We start from the raw sequence: 22,914 nt of genomic DNA, 5'->3' as shown, positions 1-22,914 counted from the left end.
GCTAAGGATCATTGCTAGGGGTCATTGCTAGGGATCATTGATAGAGATCATTGCTAAGGGATCATTGCTAGGGGTCTTTGTTAGGGGTCATTGCTATCATTGCTAGGGATCATTGCTAAGGGTCATTGCCCAGAAGGCCTGTATCGGTCAGATGGATATCTAAGCAATCATTGGAAAATGTTCTCAACAAATTAAAAGTAATTTTGTAAATATTTCCATGTACTGAATCTCCTTGGCTTAAGAATGTTCTAAACTAAATGAAACATTATACTTCTCTATCCCAGCATGTTACTGGCCGAGGGATTTTAACCAATGTTTGCCTGGAGCGTCCTTGGGCAAAGGGATTCAATTGTTTATAAACGGAGGGTGTAGCCCCTCTTTGGTTGATGGGTGGGGCTAAAAGGGGAATTTTATGTTTAAATCTTTCAAACCCTTCTTTTTCTTTACCATTGGAGTTATTTTGACCAAATTTGGACTGGAGAATCCTTCCATGGTTGCTTAATTATCCAGGTGAGCAAATCAGGCCCTCTGGGCCTCTTGTTTAATGACCAAATACTAATTTTGTCAACATTTTTTGCAGATTTAAAAAGTTCTTCTATCAAATGATGCATGTAATGACCCAGGGACTTAGTCCAAAGGTCAATCCTGGTAGCATGGATATATTTCCCTCTTATCTTACGCTGAATTGTCTCGTTCCAGATTTTTCTGTATGATATCTCTGGTCACCCCCAGGTCAGGGAATAATGCAGGAATAGAAGGTTAGTACCCTTTGTGAAATAGGGGGAAATCTGCGCTGTATGTCCATGACATGTCCAGTGCGGAAGGCCGGAGCTAGGGGGAGAGTACGAGACGAGGGCATGGATTACATCGTTAATTTTGCTTCCCGCTGTTCATTATAGATTATTATAGATTATAAAATATCAGCAGCGAAAATTAAAATCAACACAGGGAAAATTAAATAAAACACTGTTGTTGAAATAAAAAAGAAAAATGGAACCAAGACAGATATTCATTTGGTAGTATTTTAGTTACAAATGGGTGAATTTTTAAACTGAAATAGGGGACAATAATACCAAAATTAGAGAGGGGAACTGGCTCATAAAGTATGATAGATGGCACGCGGAAATAAAATAAAATATGACTTCACAATCAGCGTCTTACGGGAGAGGTCCTTTGGAAATCGGACATGCCATGCTATTATCGGTGGAGCTGTGACTGAAATAAAAGGACGGGATAAAAATACTTATCCCCTACCTTGAGGTTGTAACAGAGAAATATCAAACCCTCGGGTGATCATTTGGTTGTCTAGCCCTCGAGGGGCATGTTACGGCATGATTTCTCACCCCGACACGATTTCTCAACCGGGTGAGAAATCGTGCAAAATTGCTGCGTTCGCGACACGATTTCTCACCCCTGCACGATTTCTCACCCCAGCTCTATTCCGTATCTTCTGTTGTGAGCAGGTATTAATTGTTACGTCATTGGTTTGTGTGAGAAAATTACGTCGTTTTCTCAAAAATTGATGACGTTACTCTCACAAACACATGACGTAACAATCAATACCTTTTCACAAGAGAAGATAACTCTGCAATACGAAAAGACGGAATATCTCAATCCCGGGATGTTTGATCTTTTCGAATACATTTTATTTTACAACAATAAACTAACTGTTTCTCTTCTTTTTAAAATCACCTTTTCTCTGTTAAAAAATCCAATCCACACATCAATTGCTTAGGAAGAAGTGTTTGCTATAGGAATTATAATAGCATCAATAGTGAAGCGATAACTCCTTACACACACATTCAGTGAGGAACAAAAAAGCGCGACGAATTCTCACTTTACCTCGTTTTGTTGACGTCCTCTTGCTCGTGTAGCATTAACGTCGTACGGAGTATCTAGGTGTACCATCTGTATATATACAATATGTAAGTTATATCTAACACAAGACACAGTCAACAATCATGGCAAGATTCCAATGACCAATGTAACTTAAGGAACAAAGAACACGAACTTTTTACACAACATAAGTTACTAAAGCAGAAGTGAAATCATTTCATTTTTTATTATAAATTATAACAATATCTAGTTGTAACGGGGACCGTTAATTAAGGCGCCCAAACTAGCCCTGTAGTCGCAAATGATGCTTCAAAAATTATCACAATGCCATAACACATCTGCATACCGAATCTGAACGAAATCGGTCAATATCTAAATGTCAACCAATCAGGGCCCCACCTAACACGGACATATTGTAAAATATAAAAAAAAATCAACGAAGGCCACTGTAGTGTTTGTAGTGACATTGCTCATTTTTATACCGAATTTTAGGGATAAAGGACACTGTATAATTTAGACTTTTCAGAGCAAGGCTGCAACAGCCATTTTGCGGTAGATGTTGACTTAGTTTTTGTCATCTTCAAGAACACCATCAAAATAATCATTTTACCAACCTATATTGCAGTTCATAAAACAGAAAAGAAATTAGAATAGCTTAGATATGTCTCCACAAATGAGAGGCCGTGAGTTGGGTCTGTTCGGAAAACTTAATATCAAATATCATTAGTGTTTGCGCTAATTTCATTAAGTTTATAAAAAAAACTAAATATACCACAATCGCAAAAATTCATGATACCGGATGATATGCCTACTCCTCACACGATTTATCACCCGGGTGAGAAATCGTGTCGGGGTGAGAAATCGTGCCGTAACAGGGGCATCAGGTAAACAACCAAAACAGTCAGCCCTGATTGATTGATTGAGTCCGGGATTTTTCTATCACACCCCAAGGTAGGGGAAGATTCTATTCGTTTTTATGTGACTAGATAGTGGGGAAAGGGGTCGTTTTAAGCAGTATAGTTGTACACCCAAGTTCGTCTATTGGATTTGGGGCCCTTAGCCTCGGGGTCACACCAACTTCATTTATATAAATATGATCACATTTGACTATACTTCAAAACAGATATGGTGACATTCAGTGTGATAAGTATAACCAACATTGCGTCTCCTCTAATACTACACCAAACTCAGATGCAAAAGCTTTCACTTTTAGACGTTGATATGTGGATATGTAACATTACATGGGGAATCAAGTATACACGAATACATACAAGAGGAATACATGCGATTTATCAGCAGATTTCAGAACATTACAGTAGATTACATTGCAAATATTTGACTCTTAAAAGTCACATCCTTAAACTAGCTCTTACGTCATAATATTTTGTTTTTAATCGTACCACTCTGACGTCACAAGTACCACGTGACCTGTACGTTCATTAAAATTCTCGTAAGTAAGGAGCGGTCACCTTTGATTACCTATATCAGAGACGTATTATACCTATATCTAGATAACGGGGCACCTCTGACCGCGCGTTGATGGATGATTCTGCATTTATTTAAATATATTACAGGTTTCGCTTATTTTTACAAAAAGTAAAAAAAAATCGTGGCCAAATGAGTTGATCTGGAACAAAGACGCTCTGTGTCAAATGTGTTAAATATCCCTTCTTCAGAAGGATATTTTTTTAGATATCTATCTTTACTTCCCTAGGGACAATAAGCATGACGTCATGAATACCTAAGAAAGAATAGACAGTGTCGTAGACGTATATATACCATTCTGTTTTGTACGTTTTTTTACACAAATTTACCATAATATGACACATTTCCTAGAAAAAAGTTTTCACGGGGAATTTTTGTTTTTGTTGTTGCAAAATTGGTTATTTGTTCGAATCTATTCATCTTGAGAGTTGCACGATATGTAAATATTGAGTCTTAAGAAAGGAAGAACAAAATACGTTTGACAATTTACCTGGTCCAAATGTCATAGCGTGGCAGGCGTCGTCTGTCCGTCGACAGTTTCTGAAAACGACTTCTTCATCTTAACCGCTGAATGGAATCTGACTAAATATGACAAGATACAAAAAAAATATATTTAACGTCGCATACAGGTAAACAAGGAACATTAGCTCTTGAGAGCTATTATTGCGACAAACATCTGTAAAATAATAATAACATATTTAAATGGAAGCAACCTTAGGTGGTGTGGATTCAAAATTGTACAACTGGAGGGGCTGACCCGCTCCAAAAAGGGGTAAGTAACATATATCAACCATATTTGATTGGATGCATTCTCATGTGGTGAGGATTCAAATGTGTACAAATAGAGGGGCTGACCCACTGTGGCGCTGAGGAGTGGGGTCAAAAAGGGGTAATTTGATCATATTACTTTGAGCGACTTAATTCTTCTCTGGAACCAAGTGATAGATATCAACCATACTTGATTGGAAGCATTATCAGGCGGTTGATGAAACCAAATTGTGTCAGTTGAATGGCTGACCCCGGGTCTGAAGGGTGGGCCAATATTTTTTTTTATTTAATTTGGACATCATCGAGATCCCCATCCTATAACTATATATACAATTTCTGAGTAGATAAAGACGAATACACATATACAGTATGCTTTCAAGATGGTTGTCGGGTCTGGCCCCACCCTTGGGTACTTATTCCCTGCGTCATAACAGTGTACAAATGCTTGGCATACCGTGATAAATACAATCCTACTTTTAGAATTGATTCTGAGGTCTGGACCCTTAGGGACTTACTTCGTGGGCCATAACTTTGAAACGGTTGCGATCCCCATCCCATTACTATATATACATTTCTGCGCATCAATTAGACGAATACAATCATGATATTATAAATGACCAGGGAGTATGGCCCCCGCACCTATTGGGCCTTATAATTCTTGGGTAATAACTTTGAAACGGTTGAGATCCACACCATAGCCATATATAGCATTGCCGTGTATCAAAAGACGAGCTTAATCATGAAATTATAATTGACCCTGGGGTCAGGTCCCAACCCCCTTGGGACTTAATTATTGGGTCATAACTTTGAAATGTTTCAGATCCCCACCCCATAACCATATATACAAAATCAAAGGGCACAAAGAGATAAACCAATCATGATGTTAAAATTTAGGCGTAACATTTATTCTGGGATCAAGCCCCACCGCAAGAGACTTAATTAACACTTAATTTTTGAAGTCATAACCTTGAAATGGTCAAAATACCCAGCCCATAACAATATATACCATTGCTGGGCACCAAGAGACGAGCACGATGATGATATAAGAAGTTACCCTGCTGACTAGCCCCATCCTGAAAGACTTAGTTTCTTGGTTATACATGTTACTTTGAAATATTCGAGACCCACACCCCATAATCATATATACCTTCGTGTGGTCGCCTCGGCGTTTAATAACAGACACACACAGTACTTATGATATTATAATTGTCCCGGGGGTCTGGCCCCACTCCTAGGATTTAATTTCTGGGCCATATCTTTGAAGTGGTTGAGATCCCCAACCCATAGCCATAAATATATAGTGAGTAATACAGGCCATCTGGGCCTCTTGTTTATCAGAGCGAGCGAATTTATGGTTAACATGAACTATATAGGCCTATATATTTCTTCGAAAATAGTGTGAAAACCCCCTGATATAGAATAATATTTTACTTCATACAAGGTCGACGAATCTCATCTTTAGGTAATTTCCATTCATTTTCTGATTAAACTCATTTCAGAGCGAATCTTTGTTTGCGTGGGATTCCCTTGTTTCATGTGTTTCTAAAAATAACCCATATAGAAACTTCTTGAAACATGTGACTAATATTGTTTACTATTTATATCACCAATGAAATGCCTGGACAGAGGATATGACGAAACAGAGATTCCCCTTGTCTACGTCACAATCTTATGCCTCTTTTTGGTAGCAGAATTGGCCAATAATATCGCGTATTTATAGTCACATGACCCAAATAATAGAATAGTGTCATAGGGGATCATACTACCACGTACCTGCGGAAAAGAGAAGACAAATACCAGGTTTCAGGGGTCTTTTTAGGTTTGTATAAACGTTCTTCTTCTACATTTATCTTCAAAGTTTCCATATCATGTATATTTAGTCTCAGAACTAGCTCGCAAAGACATAAAACCGAGGAAAATATGACGTAAAAACAACACAAGGTCGCCATCTTGTCCCCAAATACCAAACAAAACATAAATAGGGTGGGTCGAGTTTGGCGAAAACATCGTTTATTTGTTCGGGAAATTGAGTTTAAATATGAATATAGAAACAATTCTGTTTTATCTTCAACAATAATTTAAGTTATAGTTGTATTTTTCGTGTCGAAAAAGTTATTTTCACGTCGACCTAAGGCGATTCGTTTGACGCTATCTGTCAATTTTGCTGTATCACGTAGCATGGCGAAGTAGAATATGGTCGAATTGCATTCATATTACTAACATAGACGTCGTTCTTTTTGATTTTCGATTTAGGATGTACAAATATGTTTTAAATAAGTATCATGAAGCGCAAATATAAGTGCTAAAGCTTATTCGTTCTTTGTTTATTCTGGACACAGGAAGTTAATTTGATCACGAATAAGTCACGAACATGTGAATAACAGGAAATTCGTCATGTACACACGAATTCTGAAGACAAACTCAATAATGTTAGTTAATTACACAACCATTAAATCCACAGTACGTGGATTTGTCATGTTTTATACTCTATGAACGAGAAAACACATCATAACATTTATGTGGAACAGATGACTCATCTTGGTTCATGTAAAACCTTTGGGTGCTCGAACTTTGACCCATCCTGTCGTGTTACACAAAAACACAAAGACTAGGAGATCAATCTTCTGTTTGAGGTCAAAACCTGTAATGGTGATGAACCATGCTGTTATCATAAATCACATTGTACTTTGAAGGGTTCAGTGTTAATGAAATACAGTATTTGAAGGACCAGTCCAAAAATACAGTGGATATTTGTCTTGTCATGATCATTTCAATGTGATTAGAAATGTTTGATATCCTTTCTGAATTAGTGGTCAATCAGTGTTGGCCCCAGTACAGCTATCCACGTATCATTTGAGCTAAAAATATTTCAATATTGATGTCACAACTATTTTACCTATGCTTGTTGGCTTGAACCAGTTATCATGATTTACTGGTTATTGTTAATGCATATGGTATGGTAATGGTGATTGTGTCGATATTGAGGTAAAAAATAACCAGTTCATTACAACTTATATAGACCGAATATTTGTAATAAAAATAAAACAGGAAGAAGTAAAGTTTCCAGGAATTAGGAACAATATGTTCTCGTACTAAAATTTTTCTTTAAGAAAAATAACCATGTGATTATTTATTAATTTTGTACTCATTTCTATTGTCACCAGGATCAACGTTATGGAACAGAACGGTAATCAGAACTTACCACCAGTAACACTTTGTCGGTCAGGATGCGGTTTCTATGGTAACCCAGCATTTGATGGCTTGTGTTCAAAGTGTTACAAAGATGTATTAAAACGAAAGAACAATTCCTCTTCTCCAGTGAGTGGTAGATTAAGCCCTGTATCGCCAAGTGAGAAGGAATCGTCAGTGAGCAGTGTAACCTCGACACTGGCACATGCAAGTCTAGGTAAATCATCGTAAAGAAATATAACCTTTTTTGTGTGTGTATAGATAGAACTTAGAAGTTAAGCTAGTAAAATAACTAACCAGTAACACCCAGGGAAGTTTTAACTCTTTCACCCCTGAAATTGCATAATGAACTATTCCAGCCTTTGAATTAGAAGAGTTCAAATGTGTCTTCAGGGATGAATGAGTTAAATAGGAGTTTGATCAGAGACTGATTGGTCTAGGAGTTAATCCTCTCTGATCAGGAGTGTGCAATTTCATATCTGAAGGACTAGCCTTGGGCCCATAGACAGATATCCGAAAAAATAGCCTAGTATAGTGTCTTGTGAAACCTGTGAATTAAATCTACCAGTGTTGTCTTTAGACTAGTGAAATATTACACATGATCATTTTCTGACATTTTCAAACTTTTCCCCTTTCAATGTTATAATTATATTTTATGGAATTATAATTATATAAAAAGAAAACCATCTTTATTCATGAAAAATTTGCATATAACTTATATTGGAGCTCTGTTTAGACAAGTATTTAGTCGTCAGGGATAAATATATATACAAGTCCCAGGTCTTTTTTTTACTCATAGAATTTTAATGGGACTCATAGAGACTCATAGAATTTTAATGGGACTCATAGAATTTCTGGAAATACTTAAATTTAACATTGTGGGACTCTTTGTTTTTAGCAATACAGTTGAAAAGAATTGAAGGGGATCACCACCATAATTATTTTTTATAAAATGAGTTACTTCTGGTTTGGAATCTAATTCTATGTACATTTGTATTATTTCCCTAGTTGATAAGTTATATAATTAGTTACTTCTGGTTTGGAATCTAATTCTATGTACATTTGTAATATTTCCCTAGTTGATAAGTGTCTATTTTCCATGCTATGTACATTTGTGTTGTTTTACTCGTTTACAAATCTTTGCATGTTCATTCCATGCTCTGCCACTTTTCATTCCATGCTATGCTAGTTTTACCGATTGTGATTTCGTGTTAGCTTGTAGTATTCAATCCATTCCAGATTTCCGTGATCGTCGTGATGTATATAATCAGTATATTCTATCGGTTGATTTGATGCTTTTGTCATTTTTGTAATAACAGAAATTTGAAACTAACTTTTATTCAGAAATAGCTAGCTAGTGAACTTGTACACTAGTAGCCCAGCACATAAAATACAAGAGGTTTCCTCATTATGACGACAAGCGGTGCTGCGATCGTCTTAAATATTTACACAGACCACTCCTCAACCGCATCCGAATCATCGTGCTGACGTAATGCCGTTATTTGTTTACGTTTTAACTATTGTATTTTTAAGGTTCTTATATTTATTACTGTATAAATTAAATTTATGTTCAAGAACATTTTAGTGACGCCGTCAATATTGATGTAGACTGGAACAGTGCGAGAATACATTTAAGGACCTACACAAGAAGAACAACAATTAGACTTACTCAAGTTCAGAAAATAATCACATAAACTAAATTTGAGTCTAATCTTGACAGAACGTGTCTTTCCCACGTGCACTCCAAAACAGACATTAAAAAAAAGAAAATAGCGAAAAAAATAGAGTAAAAGCATACATCTATGTAGGTTAAATGTTGCAGTAACATAACAATCTCTTACCACCTTTGACAATCTGGCCCCACCACCACCCCAATTTCAATTCTTTATCACCTGTACTATATATGCATGTCTTATTCTTATATACATACATTGTATGTATATACATTTTAGCTGAAGTTTGGAGAAGAGTTTGAAGTGGCTTTTGGGACAAGATTACCATAGGTCACAGATAAAGAGAATATGAACCAACTTCCTCCACCTAACAAGTTATTTTTACAGTCAATCAGAGTAAACCATTATGTGTTTTTGTCCATACCAATAAATCAGGAGTTTTTAATGAAAATGTTTAATGGTAACAAAATCATGCATACTTTCAAACCCAAGAAAAACGTGCTGTTATCAATATCCACTGCTTCATAGACAAGTCCGTAGCAGATGTCCATTTCAAAATTTAGTAAATTCACAGACTTTATTCCGTGGTAAATTCTAATATAATAAATATATTTAGTTTGCAACACTGAACATTTTTTTAAAGTTAATATCTATGCAGCATTTATAATTACCCAGATATGCATGCAATTCCCTTTTAAGGTTAAAGTGTATTTATATTTAAAATATAAGTAAGGCACCAAAGTGTTTAATGATAGGTCAAATTAAGCATCCTCATCATGCGTGTATGCATTCAGTGAAGTTACCCTACCTCCATCATTAATTTAAGTATTACGTACTCATGCATGTAATAGATTTTGCTACCGAGATATGAACTGATGTACAATGTATAAGTAAGTCACTGAAGTCTAAAGTGTAAGTCAACTTAAGCATCTACACACATTAATTAGTGTCCTTATAGCTGTGCATTGATGCCATCATTATGCATGTATTACCTAGATTTACCCATAACACTTTTTCTTAATGGGAATGGATGGCGAGACTTAAACTTGGTTGAGCAGGGGCTGGGATTGATAAATGTTTCTTGTGAGCAGAAACGTATATGTCTCGGTTGTTGTGAGGCAAACATACAAAGATGAATAACAACATACATATTTACATCAGTCAATGATTTCATTTCATAAAAAATATCAATATGCATAAAAGCTAACAAAACAATCACTATGACGAAGTTATCAACAAGTATGCCATTATTACATATATCTATATATACATGCTATATGGGATTTTACCGTCTATATTACTTCTTTGACCCATATATATACATGTACATGCCTCAAGACCAGTTTTTAAGGAACTGATGCCTGTTTTTGACACCTGTGACCTTGAATGCATTTGTACAGCATCCCAGGTTCTAATCCTGCATATCCTGTTTTCTTTTTTCTCTTTCAACTTGTACAATGGGTTTTATTTTACTTGAATTTTCATACAACTTTAAGCTTTTATAAACCTAGAAACCCATTTTTAACAATTTATTAAAACTACACCCTATTATATGATAATCTAGCTGTACCATTTCTTAGGACCGCAGGGGTCAAATCAACCTCATTCACTTAAGAAATGTCTGTTCTTCCTCAATAATGTTTTTGACCAAAATTTACACAATCCACTCAGGCAATTAGGGGGGGGGTATTAGCGTCTTAAAGCAAAATATTAGATAATTTTCCACTTCGGGCCCGGCCTTCCTAGCCCCAGGGGTCGAACCAACCTCATTTATTTAGAAATGATGGCCCTCCCCTACTGTGGCTTCAGACTGAATTTGATTGAAATCCTTTCCGGCGTTTAGAAGGAGATAGGTCTTAAAGAAAAAGTAGACGACGGACGCTGCGCCACATGGCATAAGCTCACTATATATATGACGATTTTCTGCTACGCTTCAAACAATTTTGGCTCAAACTTAAATAGAATACAGTTCATAACCAAGACTAACCGTACTGTTGACTGCATTTCTTAAAATCTTCTGCCACAACGGGTATGCTTCCGGTTTAAGGGAGTGAACATTATTTTCCGCAAATTACGCTGGCGATTTAAGTGCCAGCCGTTGTTCTTAATGAGAACTAAAATTCTAGAATGAATTCTAGAATTTTAGTTCCTCAATAAGACGACAAGTGGCGCTCCATCATAAATGTTAGTTTCAAACTTTTATTATTTAATTGGTTTATTAAACCCAGAATGAAGTGAATTGCAAGCTAACACAAAATCGCATTCGGTAAAACTAGTATAGCATGGAATGAAAAGTGGAATGAACACGCAATAGATTTGTAAACGAGTAAAACAACACATATGTACATAGGATGGAAAATAGACACTTATCAACTAGGGAAATTTTACAAATGTACATAGAATTAGATTCCAAACCAGAAGTAAATAATTCTATAACTTATCAACTAGGGAAATATTACAAATGTACATAGAATTAGATTCCAAACCAGAAGTAACAAATTCTTTAACTTATCAACTAGGGAAATTTTACAAATGTACATAGAATTAGATTCCAAACCAGAAGTAACTAATTCTATAACTTATCAACTAGGGAAATATTATAAATGTACATAGAATTAGATTCCAAACCAGAAGCAACTAATTCTATAAAAAAAAATATGGCGGTGTTCCCCTTCCATAGAAATGGAACCATGAAAATGAATTGTAAATTGATCACCGAGTGCTTCAGAATGTAAAATTCAGATGATTTGTTTACCTGTTATGGGCCTAACACTGGCATGTACATTGATGTTCTATTTTCCAGGCACCAGTACAGAGTGCAGCAGTGCCACTTCAATCAGCAGCACGATTGTGCCGAGTTGTACGTTAGTGAGTGAGGTGGTGACTAGCACTACCCCGAGTGTGGAGACGGCCGCCCCAACTGTATCCATACACAGCAGCACCAGTCAGGCTAAAGTGGAGCCGGAAAAGGACGAAGGCGCTGTCGGTACGACCACAAATATTGCAAAGTTCTTATTAAGCTCACTCAAGTGACCTATTCTGATCGCTTTCCTTCCGTCGTTTGTAAACTGTTAAAATTTGTTTCCTGGACTCCTAGGTAACCAATAATATAATCAAGATTTGTATCCACAGATTTTGTTGTCCTACTAATTGAAAATTAGTTGCTGACTCAATTTTGATAGAAGATTCTGTGAAAATCAGTGGAATGTTGAATATCTCGACATATTTACTCAATGAGGTGACTTAGAAGTTATAACCCACCTCCTATATGCCAGTGAGTATTTCTGGTTGCTATGACGACCAGAAGAGGTGCCACTGAGCATAGCATGGCTATTGAATGCTGAAGTGAAAATAACATTTCACTCTAAATTAACCCTTCCACCACTGAGGAGTGGACTCATCCAGATCAATGTATGGTAGAGTCTACTAAAGCTACCTAGGGGTGAAAGGGCTAAGAACAGAAAACTACAGTTAATTGAAATACATGTACACATATTTTCCTGGAATTGACATTTCTTACTCTTGCTTACCAAATTGTTTTTGATTTTCACACAGGTGGTGCTGATATAGGAACAGATTCTAGCTCCCAATCGGACGACGACAAGGATAAAAAGCCCAAAAAGAATCGCTGTCATACCTGCAAAAAGAAGGTTGGACTTACAGGTATAAGCCCTCTTGTGATTCTAGAATTGATTGACCTCTGACACCATGTTTTTTCAGCAGTTTTGTTCTTAAGCTAAGAAAACCTTGACATTGCACTTCATAACATTTATATTGTCAAGTTAATCCTGATTTCTCTGTCAAAATAATCAAAAGCAGAAAGAAATTCTACCAGGGACCTTAATCTCCAAAGACTTAAAACACATTCTTTTGTGTAGGACATTAATTGGGACCCCATGCCATTTAATATGAAAAGAGCTGAGGTTTGTGTGACTTGTCATTTTCCTGTACCCTGGTCCTCAGATTAATTGACCCATTAAAAAACATATTTCAGAACTTAAGAGAAAGGTTGCATATCATGGGAGAGATATTGATTATATGCTCTGTTATGTGACCAAGTTTTGTTGGTGATAGTAATTTGACCAAAAAAATATATTAAACCCTTACAAGTAAGTCATGTGTTCAAGAAGCATGAGCCGATCAGCAGGTTTACACATTTACTGCACATGTGTATCAGGAAGTAAGACATGCACAAGAACTGCACATGTGTAACAGGAAGGAGGCATGCACAAGAACTGCACATGTGTAACAGGAAGTAAGGCATGCACAAGAACTGCACATGTGTAACAGGAAATAAGGCATGCACAAGAACTGCACATGTGTAACAGGAAGAAATGCATACACAATAGTTCAGTGTGGGTTCCTGTTCACATCGGCATGCTTTACACCAGTACAGAACAGTGATGTTTTTTATTTGCAATCAGGAAATTGAATCACAGAACATTTCAATGTGTTAAATCAGCATTATCTCTTAAATAATATATAGTAATATAAAAATATTATTAAATCTTGTCGAAGCCAAATAATATTTAGAAATTTAAAAATATTATTAAATCTTGTCGAAGCCAAATAATATTTAGAAATTTAAAAATATTATTAAATCTTGTCGAAGCCAAATAATATTTAGAAATTTAAAAATATTATTAAATCTTGTCGAAGCCAAATAATATTTAGAAATTTAAAAATATTATTAAATCTTGTCGAAGCCAAATAATATTTAGAAATTTAAAAATATTATTAAATCTTGTCGAAGCCAAATAATATTTAGAAATTTAAAAATATTATTAAATCTTGTCGAAGCCAAATAATATTTAGAAATTTAAAAATATTATTAAATCTTGTCGAAGCCAAATAATATTTAGAAATTTAAAAATATTATTAAATCTTGTCGAAGCCAAATAATATTTAGAAATTTAAAAATATTATTAAATCTTGTCGAAGCCATTTCTGCACCTGACATTACCTTCTTTGTAAATGAAACACCATGTACAGAAGGAAATTGCTCATTTTTCATTATATTGTGTGCAATACTTCTGTTCTTTTTTGCTTTATATTGTGATAAATTCAAAGAGAATTGCTCATTTCGTTACATTCAAAGAGTTTTGTGACAGAGTTATGTTTAAATATCATTAAAGTTTCCAGTTAAATATGTAATGATATAGCACATTAAAACAACATTTCCATGTCTTAAAGACAATCAAAATAGAAATGTGATGCCAAATTGAAGCTATTGGAAAGGATAAACATGAGGGCCCTGCATACACATATTATACAGAGATAATCCTCAAAACTGAAATTAACCCCTCCATGTTCCAATTTTCTTTTAATTTTGATATTGACTAAAATAAATAATTCAAAACTGAAATTGCGGTAAAAAAATCATTGGTTCACATAACTGACATGTGTCTTGTTCACATTCATTTAGTTCTGAGGAAAATTGGGTAAAAGGATGTCAATTTACAGTTTCGAGGGTAGAGAAGAGAAACATCCTCCCTTGGTGGAGATTGTTGACACTCGGCCAAGGGATGGACAGGCTAGAATCTCGTCAGGAGATTTCTCATTCTTACCCCCAAGGCAGGGGAAGCTTCTAGGCCCTTGGAGTAAGTCCTCTTTGTTATTATCCCCCGCTCAACGAGTTGACGCGGGATACTATAAATGGGTCTGTCCATGCACCTGGTTAAGAAGAACTGCTCTCATCTATAGCTTGCCTACTGCAAGTGCTATGTTGATTATACTTGTATCAATTGTGTATCTAGGGTTGCTCTACTGAACACATATGGTAGATGCTGATTTTGACCTACAAGTATACTTTACACTTCATGTTTTTAATTACTTGTGCACTGGGAGCACACTTCATGTTTTTAATTACTTTTGCACTGTGAGCAATGGATATCGATGACAGCGTCTTCTTGTTTCATTATGTTTTAATTACTTGATCTAAATGTCCTGTTTGTTTTTGTAGGATTTCCCTGTCGCTGTGGAGGATTATACTGCAGTATACATAGATATTCTGATAAACACGAATGTCAATTTAATTACAAGGAAATGGCACAGGAGCACATTCGCAGACACAATCCAGTGATCGTGGCCGAAAAAATACAGAAAATTTAATGCAAATTTATTATAAATGATTAATGTTATAAAAAAGAAAAAACTATTACTATTATTATTGGTATATGTGTAAACTTAAGAAGATATCTTTTGATGAGAACGGAGAAGTGATAATGGTGAATGTGTCAGTTGTTGAAAACAGATTTTACTGGACAAGTTAACAGGGAATGGTTGACAACACAGGAAACAGTATTTTTCCATTGTGTTGGTGGCAGATAATTTGGTAAAAAACAGGACTTTTAGTGGGGTTTTTAATCGGATACAGATTTCTACTTTGAAATGCAAGAAGATAAATGTTTTAGTAGTTTTGAAATCTTTTATTGGAAAGAAAAAAAGATTAGTAAAAACATACAAGGGGATCGGGTATTATTTCTATTTGATGAAAGCTACAGTATATAAATAATCAATGATTATGCAAATTAATTAATGCTTTATTTGAGCTCTGAAAAAACTAATTTATTTGAAATATATCTTAAATTTTAATAATTAATAATATTTCCAATGTTTTATAAAATGATAAATTCCCTGGAAACTTGATAACATCGAAAGCCTTTATCATGAGGCACAATAAAAATTAATGAAATTATAGTAAAATATTTTGTCCACCTGATGCTGTTCCTGATATATTATGCCAGAAAAAGTTATTCTTGGCTACTGACAAATGTCATTGTCAATGTATGTGCTATGGAGCTACAGGTATTATCATGTGTTAGGATGTGAGAGTTGTTAAAACTCCCTCAGTGTGATATAGGGTGTGTAGTTGGTTTAAACTGTCGCCACTGTAACAGAATGCCGGGGAAAAGGAACAGCTGGAGTCGAGAATGGGAGAAGATGACACAGAATCACTTGACTGGACCATTTTCATTTGTTACTACAGAAGAAGTGGTACAGAGACTAAGAGTGTTGATGTTTTCTACATATTTTCCACTATGTGGCTAGATAGCCTGAAAATCTGGATCCAACTCGTAATTGTGTGGCTTACCAAAAACACATTCTTCAGCGTCGAATCTAAAAGCATTTGTACTATGTACAGTATGTTTGTTGACTGAGAACCGCTCTACCCAGCTTTGGGCTGGAGTTAGGCACAACAGAAAAGTTTCGAAACTGACCTAATTTTACTTGGCACTGTTTTGGACTGGAGGTTGATTGCCTCCTGTGCTGGACAGACACACCAGCAATAAACAAGTATGACGAATGGTTTGATCCTTCAACGCAAGGATTGGTACGGGGACTTTAATGTCCAGCGCACTGTATAAAAGATTTAATTATTTCAGTGATTTTTATCAATTATGAATATATCCTAATGATTCAGATTTTATTAATACAATAGTTTAAGAAGTTGCAAAAAGATTTTTGTTATGTTTGTTTGCTCTGTGATTTTCACTGTATTGTGAGTTATATAACTTAATTCTTATTTTTTTTCCATGGAAGATTTTTTCTCTGATAAGAGATGTTTTTCCTCCGTTTGCTATCAAGGAATCATCTAGTACACTGTTACTTCATCAATCACACTTAATTATGTTGTCAAGTTATTGACTGTCACATGTGGATCAGAGAAAGGTTCAAATCTTGATGTAAACAAACATGGATTTTTACCCCAAGAATTACTTATATTTTGTGAGTTTCACATTTTTGTTTTACATATTTTTTGCTTAAATTCACCAGAGTTGATTGCAAATTTAAGTTCCTCACAATATCATTTTCAATGGAATTGATTTAACTCTTTAGGTACTGTTGTCTAGCATGCAGGAAAAGATTTCAGGTAATCTTTCCCTGTTGTTGAGAACACTGGACACGATTCCAGGTACTCCCTTCCCTTGTCTTGTATAATACTTGACAAGATTTTAAGTACTTGCTTCTCTGTAGCATGCCAGACACTATACATTAGTTTCTCCCTTCCACAATATGTCTAGTACACTGGAAAGAGTGTTTTGAAATTGATTGACAGTAAAGGGCAGACATAATGACCTAACCCTATAGAAAGAAACATCAAAATCTGTTGTGATCTTAACCCTTTCATCCCTCATCCCTGTGTATCTTGAGTAGACTCTACCATACAGTGATATGGATGAGTCCATTATGGCCTACAGTACAGTAGTGAAAGGGTTAAGGAAATGAAAAAAGCATTTTTGAAGTGAAACTGGATAAGAAATTAAGTTATTTTGAAGTGGTAAATCATAAAAAATTATTGGGTGCAACTTGAAAATGGTATAATTATTACTGATTACTTAGACTTAACATAGTGGGGTGAAGGGAAAGACGAAAAATATATAATTGCTTAAAGTTAAGCATATTTCAGGTGTCCTGGAACAGTCTTGTTTCTACTGCCTGTAATACATTGTCAATGAAATACTTTTTAGCAATTACTTCAACATAGGATTTCAATAGTTTTTGCGAATCGTTTTAGGAAACCTGAAAAACACCTGAATTGTTCATTAACAGTGTCTACAGCTACAAAGAGACTTGTCTGAATGTACAGTAGTCGGAAAATAAAATGGGCATGTTTTATAAAAAAAAGTTAGAAAGTAGGATAGAGCAAGTTTTCTTTGAAGTTTAAGTTTTCTAGAGAATATTGTTTCTGAAACTTCATAGAAGTCTCTGTCAAATATAGTACAGGTGTCTGCACATGTGTGGTCATATTTCATATTTCTTGTTGCCGTTTCTTGCATTAACATTTTTTTTCTATCAATTGAAACCTTTTTTTTTTAGCTTTTTCATACAAAAGAATTATAGCAGAGTATTTTGTGCACATCAAATAAGAAACTTGTTAAATCATTCACCCCTACATTATAAAGTAGACTTGCCCAGTCTTTGATTTGTTAAGGTTCAAATATGACTTAGAGGGTGAATGGGTTAAAAGAACAAAACCTTTTCTTAATTTCATAAGCATTTTCTCAATCTTAGAAGTGATTTTTAAAATTTCACATTTTGTATAGTCTCTTTTATATGAAATGTCTGAAATACATTGTTTAAATTTCATATTTTATGTCGTCTCTTGTGAAACGTCTAAAAGATATTGTTGAAATTTAAACATTTTGTTTAGTCTCTTGTGAAACGTCTGAAAAATGTTAAATCCTGATGACTCCCTTCTCCCAATGTTTTTTTCTGTTTCACCAATGCTGGTATAGATACTTCAGGTACTGTTGTCTATTATACTGGGCTAAACTTCAGGTACTCCTGTTTTGTATATACTTAATTGGCATTCTCCGTATATTGGCTCTTTTGAGCAAAGATACACTATAATATAACATGAAAAAGAAACATCAAAATTCATAAAAGTCTAGTACATGAAATTAAAAAAGAATCACAAATCAAACTGGTCCATTTAAAATCAGCTCACAAGTGACCGACATGTGACCTTGACCTGTGATGGCTGCAGTGACCTTGACCTGTACCACATGTGTTAACAGTAATTTCTGTCTCAACCAAGGTTGGAATACTAGGATGTACTTGACATAGTTCATGGACTGACAGCAGTATACAGTCCTACAATACTGATAACCACTGCCAACAGTTCCATCCCTGTGTGAGCTGATGTTTTAGTTACACTATTGTAGATTTGGCAGAGACTGATACGGCTTTAGTGTGTATACTACCACTGCTATCATTTCGTATTACACAACAGAAACATCGTGCACTTGGTATACTCTCACCTGGATATCATGTTTACCTTTCCAATTTTATGATTGTTTGTTGAAAATCTTACTGATTACCAAGTGATTCAGCAAGGTGTCATGTTATATTTCACTTTTTAATCTGAGAGTTATATCTTAAGAATTTCAATTTCATTTGTATGTTCGTAACCATCGGATGTATGACCAAAATCTACAGCTATTTATGTAAAATATGACAACTTTAATGAAGATTTGTTATTTAATTACAAGTGTGTTGTGATTCAGTTTGAAATTGTACTCCATTTAATGGACATGTCTGCTTGACATCAATCTCAAGTTGATAGTAAGACGACTTCCAAAATTGAAAGTTAATTAGTAATTACTAACCTGTGACAATGCAGGGAACGAGTACCAACACTTCATATTAAATAGAAATCTATATGTAAATACCTAACATGGTTTGACACACTTTACATAGATCTTCAAGTTAGCCACATACAGATTTAGATTATGTTTAATTAACCCTTTCACCCCTATGTAACTTTAGTAGACTATGCCATTATGGTCTTCAGTGGTGAAAGGGTTAAATACCAAAATAACTTTGCTGAGTTAAATGTATCGTGCCCTTATGCTTTTCAATATTTATTCCCAGTTACTGACCATGTGGCAGTGCTTTCATAACATAATGTATTATTTATATTATTTTAATTTGTTTCAAAGGATCATTCATTTTCTATTGAAATGTATATACTAGCATGCAGTGGTATTTTAATCCTTACAATACAGTATATATATCTTTTTTGCCTCTTCAAAAAACTTGTACAAATAACTGTCTTGGGATTTAGATTTTTTTTTTTTTTGAGAAAATGAGTAGAAGTGATTTTTGTGAGGACATCAGTATTTTTTGTGTGATAGTGTGTGGAGTGGCTGGGGAGTAACCAGTTATATTTCAGCTGTTGATTTAACAAGATTTTATTTTAAAAAGGCCAAGACAGTTTAACATCAATTTATATACGAAAAAATGGGATAACAGTATTAGAAATTAATTGGGGAAAAAAAGACCTTAAGTGAAAGTTTATTTGAGAATTTAATTTGTTCATCCAAATCCAAGAAAAAAATGGGATTACAAGTTTAGAATTTAATTTGGGGAAAAAGACTGATATATTCAAGTTGATTGGTGAATTTAAATTTTAAATTTTCATCCAAATCCAAGATTGGGTTGGAAATAAATTACTGTGAATAAATGGTAATGTAGCCAAGTAATGGTCTATAGCTTTGAAATAATTCATTGTAGTTTAACAGCGTGGAAGATAGCTGGCTACTTCTGTTATGCTAGTACAAATATATCATTGTTTTTAGTCAGATTATCATACATTGCTAACTAAGTAGCGACAACGCGTTCATAGGTCAAGGGGAAATAACCCAGAGTATATAATTTCAAAGGGAGAAACTCTTGATAACATAGTGTGAGTGACAGTGTAAATGAATGGTCTAAAACAAGAATAAATGTCTTGAAACCTGAAAGTTTGCAAACTTCATTAAAAGCAATTGTGTTCCCATATCTCATTCTTGTTTGTAATCACCCTGGAATAATGTTGACATCCTCACCTTGTACTTGCTGGTTCTATCATATTTCTTATCAAGGCAGATTGAAACCACTTTATTCTTGACAGTTTAACTTGAACTCATTCAACCCTGAATTTTCGTAATGAACTATTCCAACCTTTGAATTGGAAAGGTTCAAGTACGTCTTCAGGGGGAAAATGTGCTAAAGAGAGCAGTCCTGAGAAAAAAGGCTTTAGTTTACAGCATTCAGATGAATGACCTCTGCTTGAAGAGATACCAACTATTCTTATGAAGTAATACCTCGTTTAACAGCTTCTTGATGAAGAATCGGTTATAAATGAAGACTTCATACATCTAATTCTGTGAATATCAGCTGTGTGAGGTGTAGAATATTAATGATCCCTGTCACACTGCATTGTCCTTTACACAGTAATCTCCCTTTGAGTTCTGTTTGGATCTAACAGTAGCACAGATGGGATAGAACATGTCTGTTGAATAGAAACAGTTTCCCACCCTTAGTTACAGTTTTTGGCAGTGGTGCAGGGATCCTTAAGCCTTGATTTGAAATGTGACAGATCCCTGTGAGCTCAACCTATGCTTTCCATCAATCGTCACTTGGACAATATATCGGATTTATAAACTCATTCACCCTTGAACATACATTTTAACTTTTCCAATTAAAAGGTTGGAAAAGTTCATCATAAAATTTCAGCAGTGAATGAGTAAACTGTATTTGTTTATCTTTGTGGTTTGACTAACTCACCCCTGAAATTCATAAGGAACTATTCCAACCTTGGAATTGGAAGAGTTTAATTGTGTTTTCAGGGGTGAAAGAGTTGAATATTACAGTGATTTACAGATTGATTACTTCATAAATCATTTATCAGGGGAATATTTTGTTGTTCATTTTGAAAAAAATGTATTGTTAGTAAATGAAAGGAATGTTATGGTGTTAAAATGTGAATTTTTGGTATTCTAAAATAAAACCACTACTAAACTTCGAGAGGAGCCAAAGAAATTGGTTATAATGATTTTGGGAAACAACTCCTTCTTGGTAATCTATTGCAGGATGTGATTAGGTTTACTACTGGTATGTCAGTTAACTCATTCAACCGTGAAAAATCATTTGAACTCTTCAAATTTAAAGATTGGAATAGTTTATTATGAAAGTTCAGGGGTGAATGAGTTAAATCAAAGCCCAGAATTTATTTATTTTGAAAACTGATCAGAAGAATCTGTTAAAAAATATTTTGTTATAAATTACATAGGTGATGAATATGTAAGAATTTCTGAAGCATTGTTTTTAAGGATTTGGACGATAATCTTGTACACAATTGTAAACAAAGCTAGTACCGTTTGTGTGCGAGATACAGGCCATGTGATATTGTCGGGTGTTTTCATTTTGTGAATCTTTCATTCTAGCTATACTATGTTGAATAAATTGATGTAACAAATAAAAACAATACAGCTTGATTAGTTGCTTTGTACTGCTCTGGTTAACTCACCTGGTTCAAAGTCATGACATTCAGCTCCCAGTGCAAACTTAACACTTATTAACAAAATCATCTAACTCTAGTTACAAACTGAAACTACAGACACATGTTTTGTTGTATGTTGAAAATCCTTTTTCTTGTGGATTATTTTGAATGATAATAACAGTTATTTTGAAATGATAATTACAATAAACATAAATAAATTCATCAGCAGCTCCAGAATATCAATATAGGATGGAAATATATTTATTATTTGAATTCAAATTATTTACATTTTTTCTATAGAAAATTCTTGACCAGCCCGATGGCCTAAAGTGTAGGACACACAGTCCATGGTTACATTCAGACCCGTTATAACTGACCACTGACTTGCATAATTTACATTGAACTAGCCTGTTTAGCCTTTTGCACACATAGTACTGGAAGAATTGGCCACAACGTCATTCTTGGGGACCAAATCCCTGCATCATATCTTTGGAATGGCCGATATCTCCATCTTAAACTATATATCTGTGCTAGGCACAACGAGTAATATACAACCCTACTATCGGGAACAGCAGTGGGCCAGTCCTGTCCCGGGGGACTTTCTAATGGATATATCATGGAATCGGCTGAAATCCCAAGACCCTCATAATTATTTATAATCAACAGCAAGATGTGCAGAAACGAGCGCTTGTACCAAGAAGGGTCTTTGGTCCATCTCGGCCGCTGGCGATTTAATCCATAGGTCATGAAATTGGTAACATCTGAGTCCCCACCTTATCACAATATACTTGAAACTGGTAACATCTGAGTCCCCACCTTATCACAACATACATGAAATTGGTAACATCTGAGTCCCTACCTTATCACAATATACATGAAATTGGTAACCTCTGAGTCCCCACCTTATCACAATATACATGAAAATGGTAACATCTGAGTCCCCACCTTATCACAAAATACATGAAATTGGTAACATCTGAGTCCCCACCGTATCACAATATACATGAAATTGGTAACAGCTGAGTCCCCACCTTATCACAATATACATGAACTTGGTAACATCTGAGTCCCCACCTTATCACAATATACTTGAAACTGGTAACATCTGAGTCCCCACCTTATCACAACATACATGAAATTGGTAACATCTGAGTCCCAACCTTATCACAATATACATGAAATTGGTAATATCTG

The 22,914-nt window shown here is 34.9% G+C and overlaps 1 protein-coding gene across 1 annotated transcript; it reads left to right on the top strand.

Moving 5' to 3' along the window:
- The first annotated feature begins 5,800 nt into the window (after positions 1–5,800).
- LOC110465204 (AN1-type zinc finger protein 6-like) lies at positions 5,801–21,148 on the top strand. The gene is made up of 5 exons (XM_021520874.1): positions 5,801–5,908; positions 7,254–7,495; positions 11,755–11,937; positions 12,507–12,614; positions 14,914–21,148. Exons 2-5 carry the CDS (start codon positions 7,264–7,266, stop codon positions 15,060–15,062), a joined length of 672 nt encoding a protein of 223 aa, XP_021376549.1. The 5' UTR covers positions 5,801–5,908; positions 7,254–7,263; the 3' UTR covers positions 15,063–21,148.
- The last annotated feature ends 1,766 nt before the right edge of the window (positions 21,149–22,914 follow it).

The sequence above is a fragment of the Mizuhopecten yessoensis genome, unplaced genomic scaffold, assembly GCF_002113885.1.
Source record: "Mizuhopecten yessoensis strain PY_sf001 unplaced genomic scaffold, ASM211388v2 scaffold11061, whole genome shotgun sequence".
Lineage (NCBI taxonomy): Eukaryota > Metazoa > Mollusca > Bivalvia > Pectinida > Pectinidae > Mizuhopecten > Mizuhopecten yessoensis.
The sequence above is the reverse complement of the archived record's forward strand: the minus strand, read 5'-3'. Positions and strand labels throughout refer to the sequence as shown.

What these genes read in the sequence shown, in the direction of transcription:
- LOC110465204 (XM_021520874.1), top strand. Translation starts at nt 7,264, where the DNA reads ATGGAACAGAACGGTAATCAGAACTTACCACCAGTAACACTTTGTCGG. An exon ending in AAAGGACGAAGGCGCTGTCG is followed by an intron (nt 11,938 to 12,506) that starts GTACGACCACAA and finishes ATTTTCACACAG; the next exon opens with GTGGTGCTGATATAGGAACA. An exon ending in AAAGAAGGTTGGACTTACAG is followed by an intron (nt 12,615 to 14,913) that starts GTATAAGCCCTC and finishes TTGTTTTTGTAG; the next exon opens with GATTTCCCTGTCGCTGTGGA.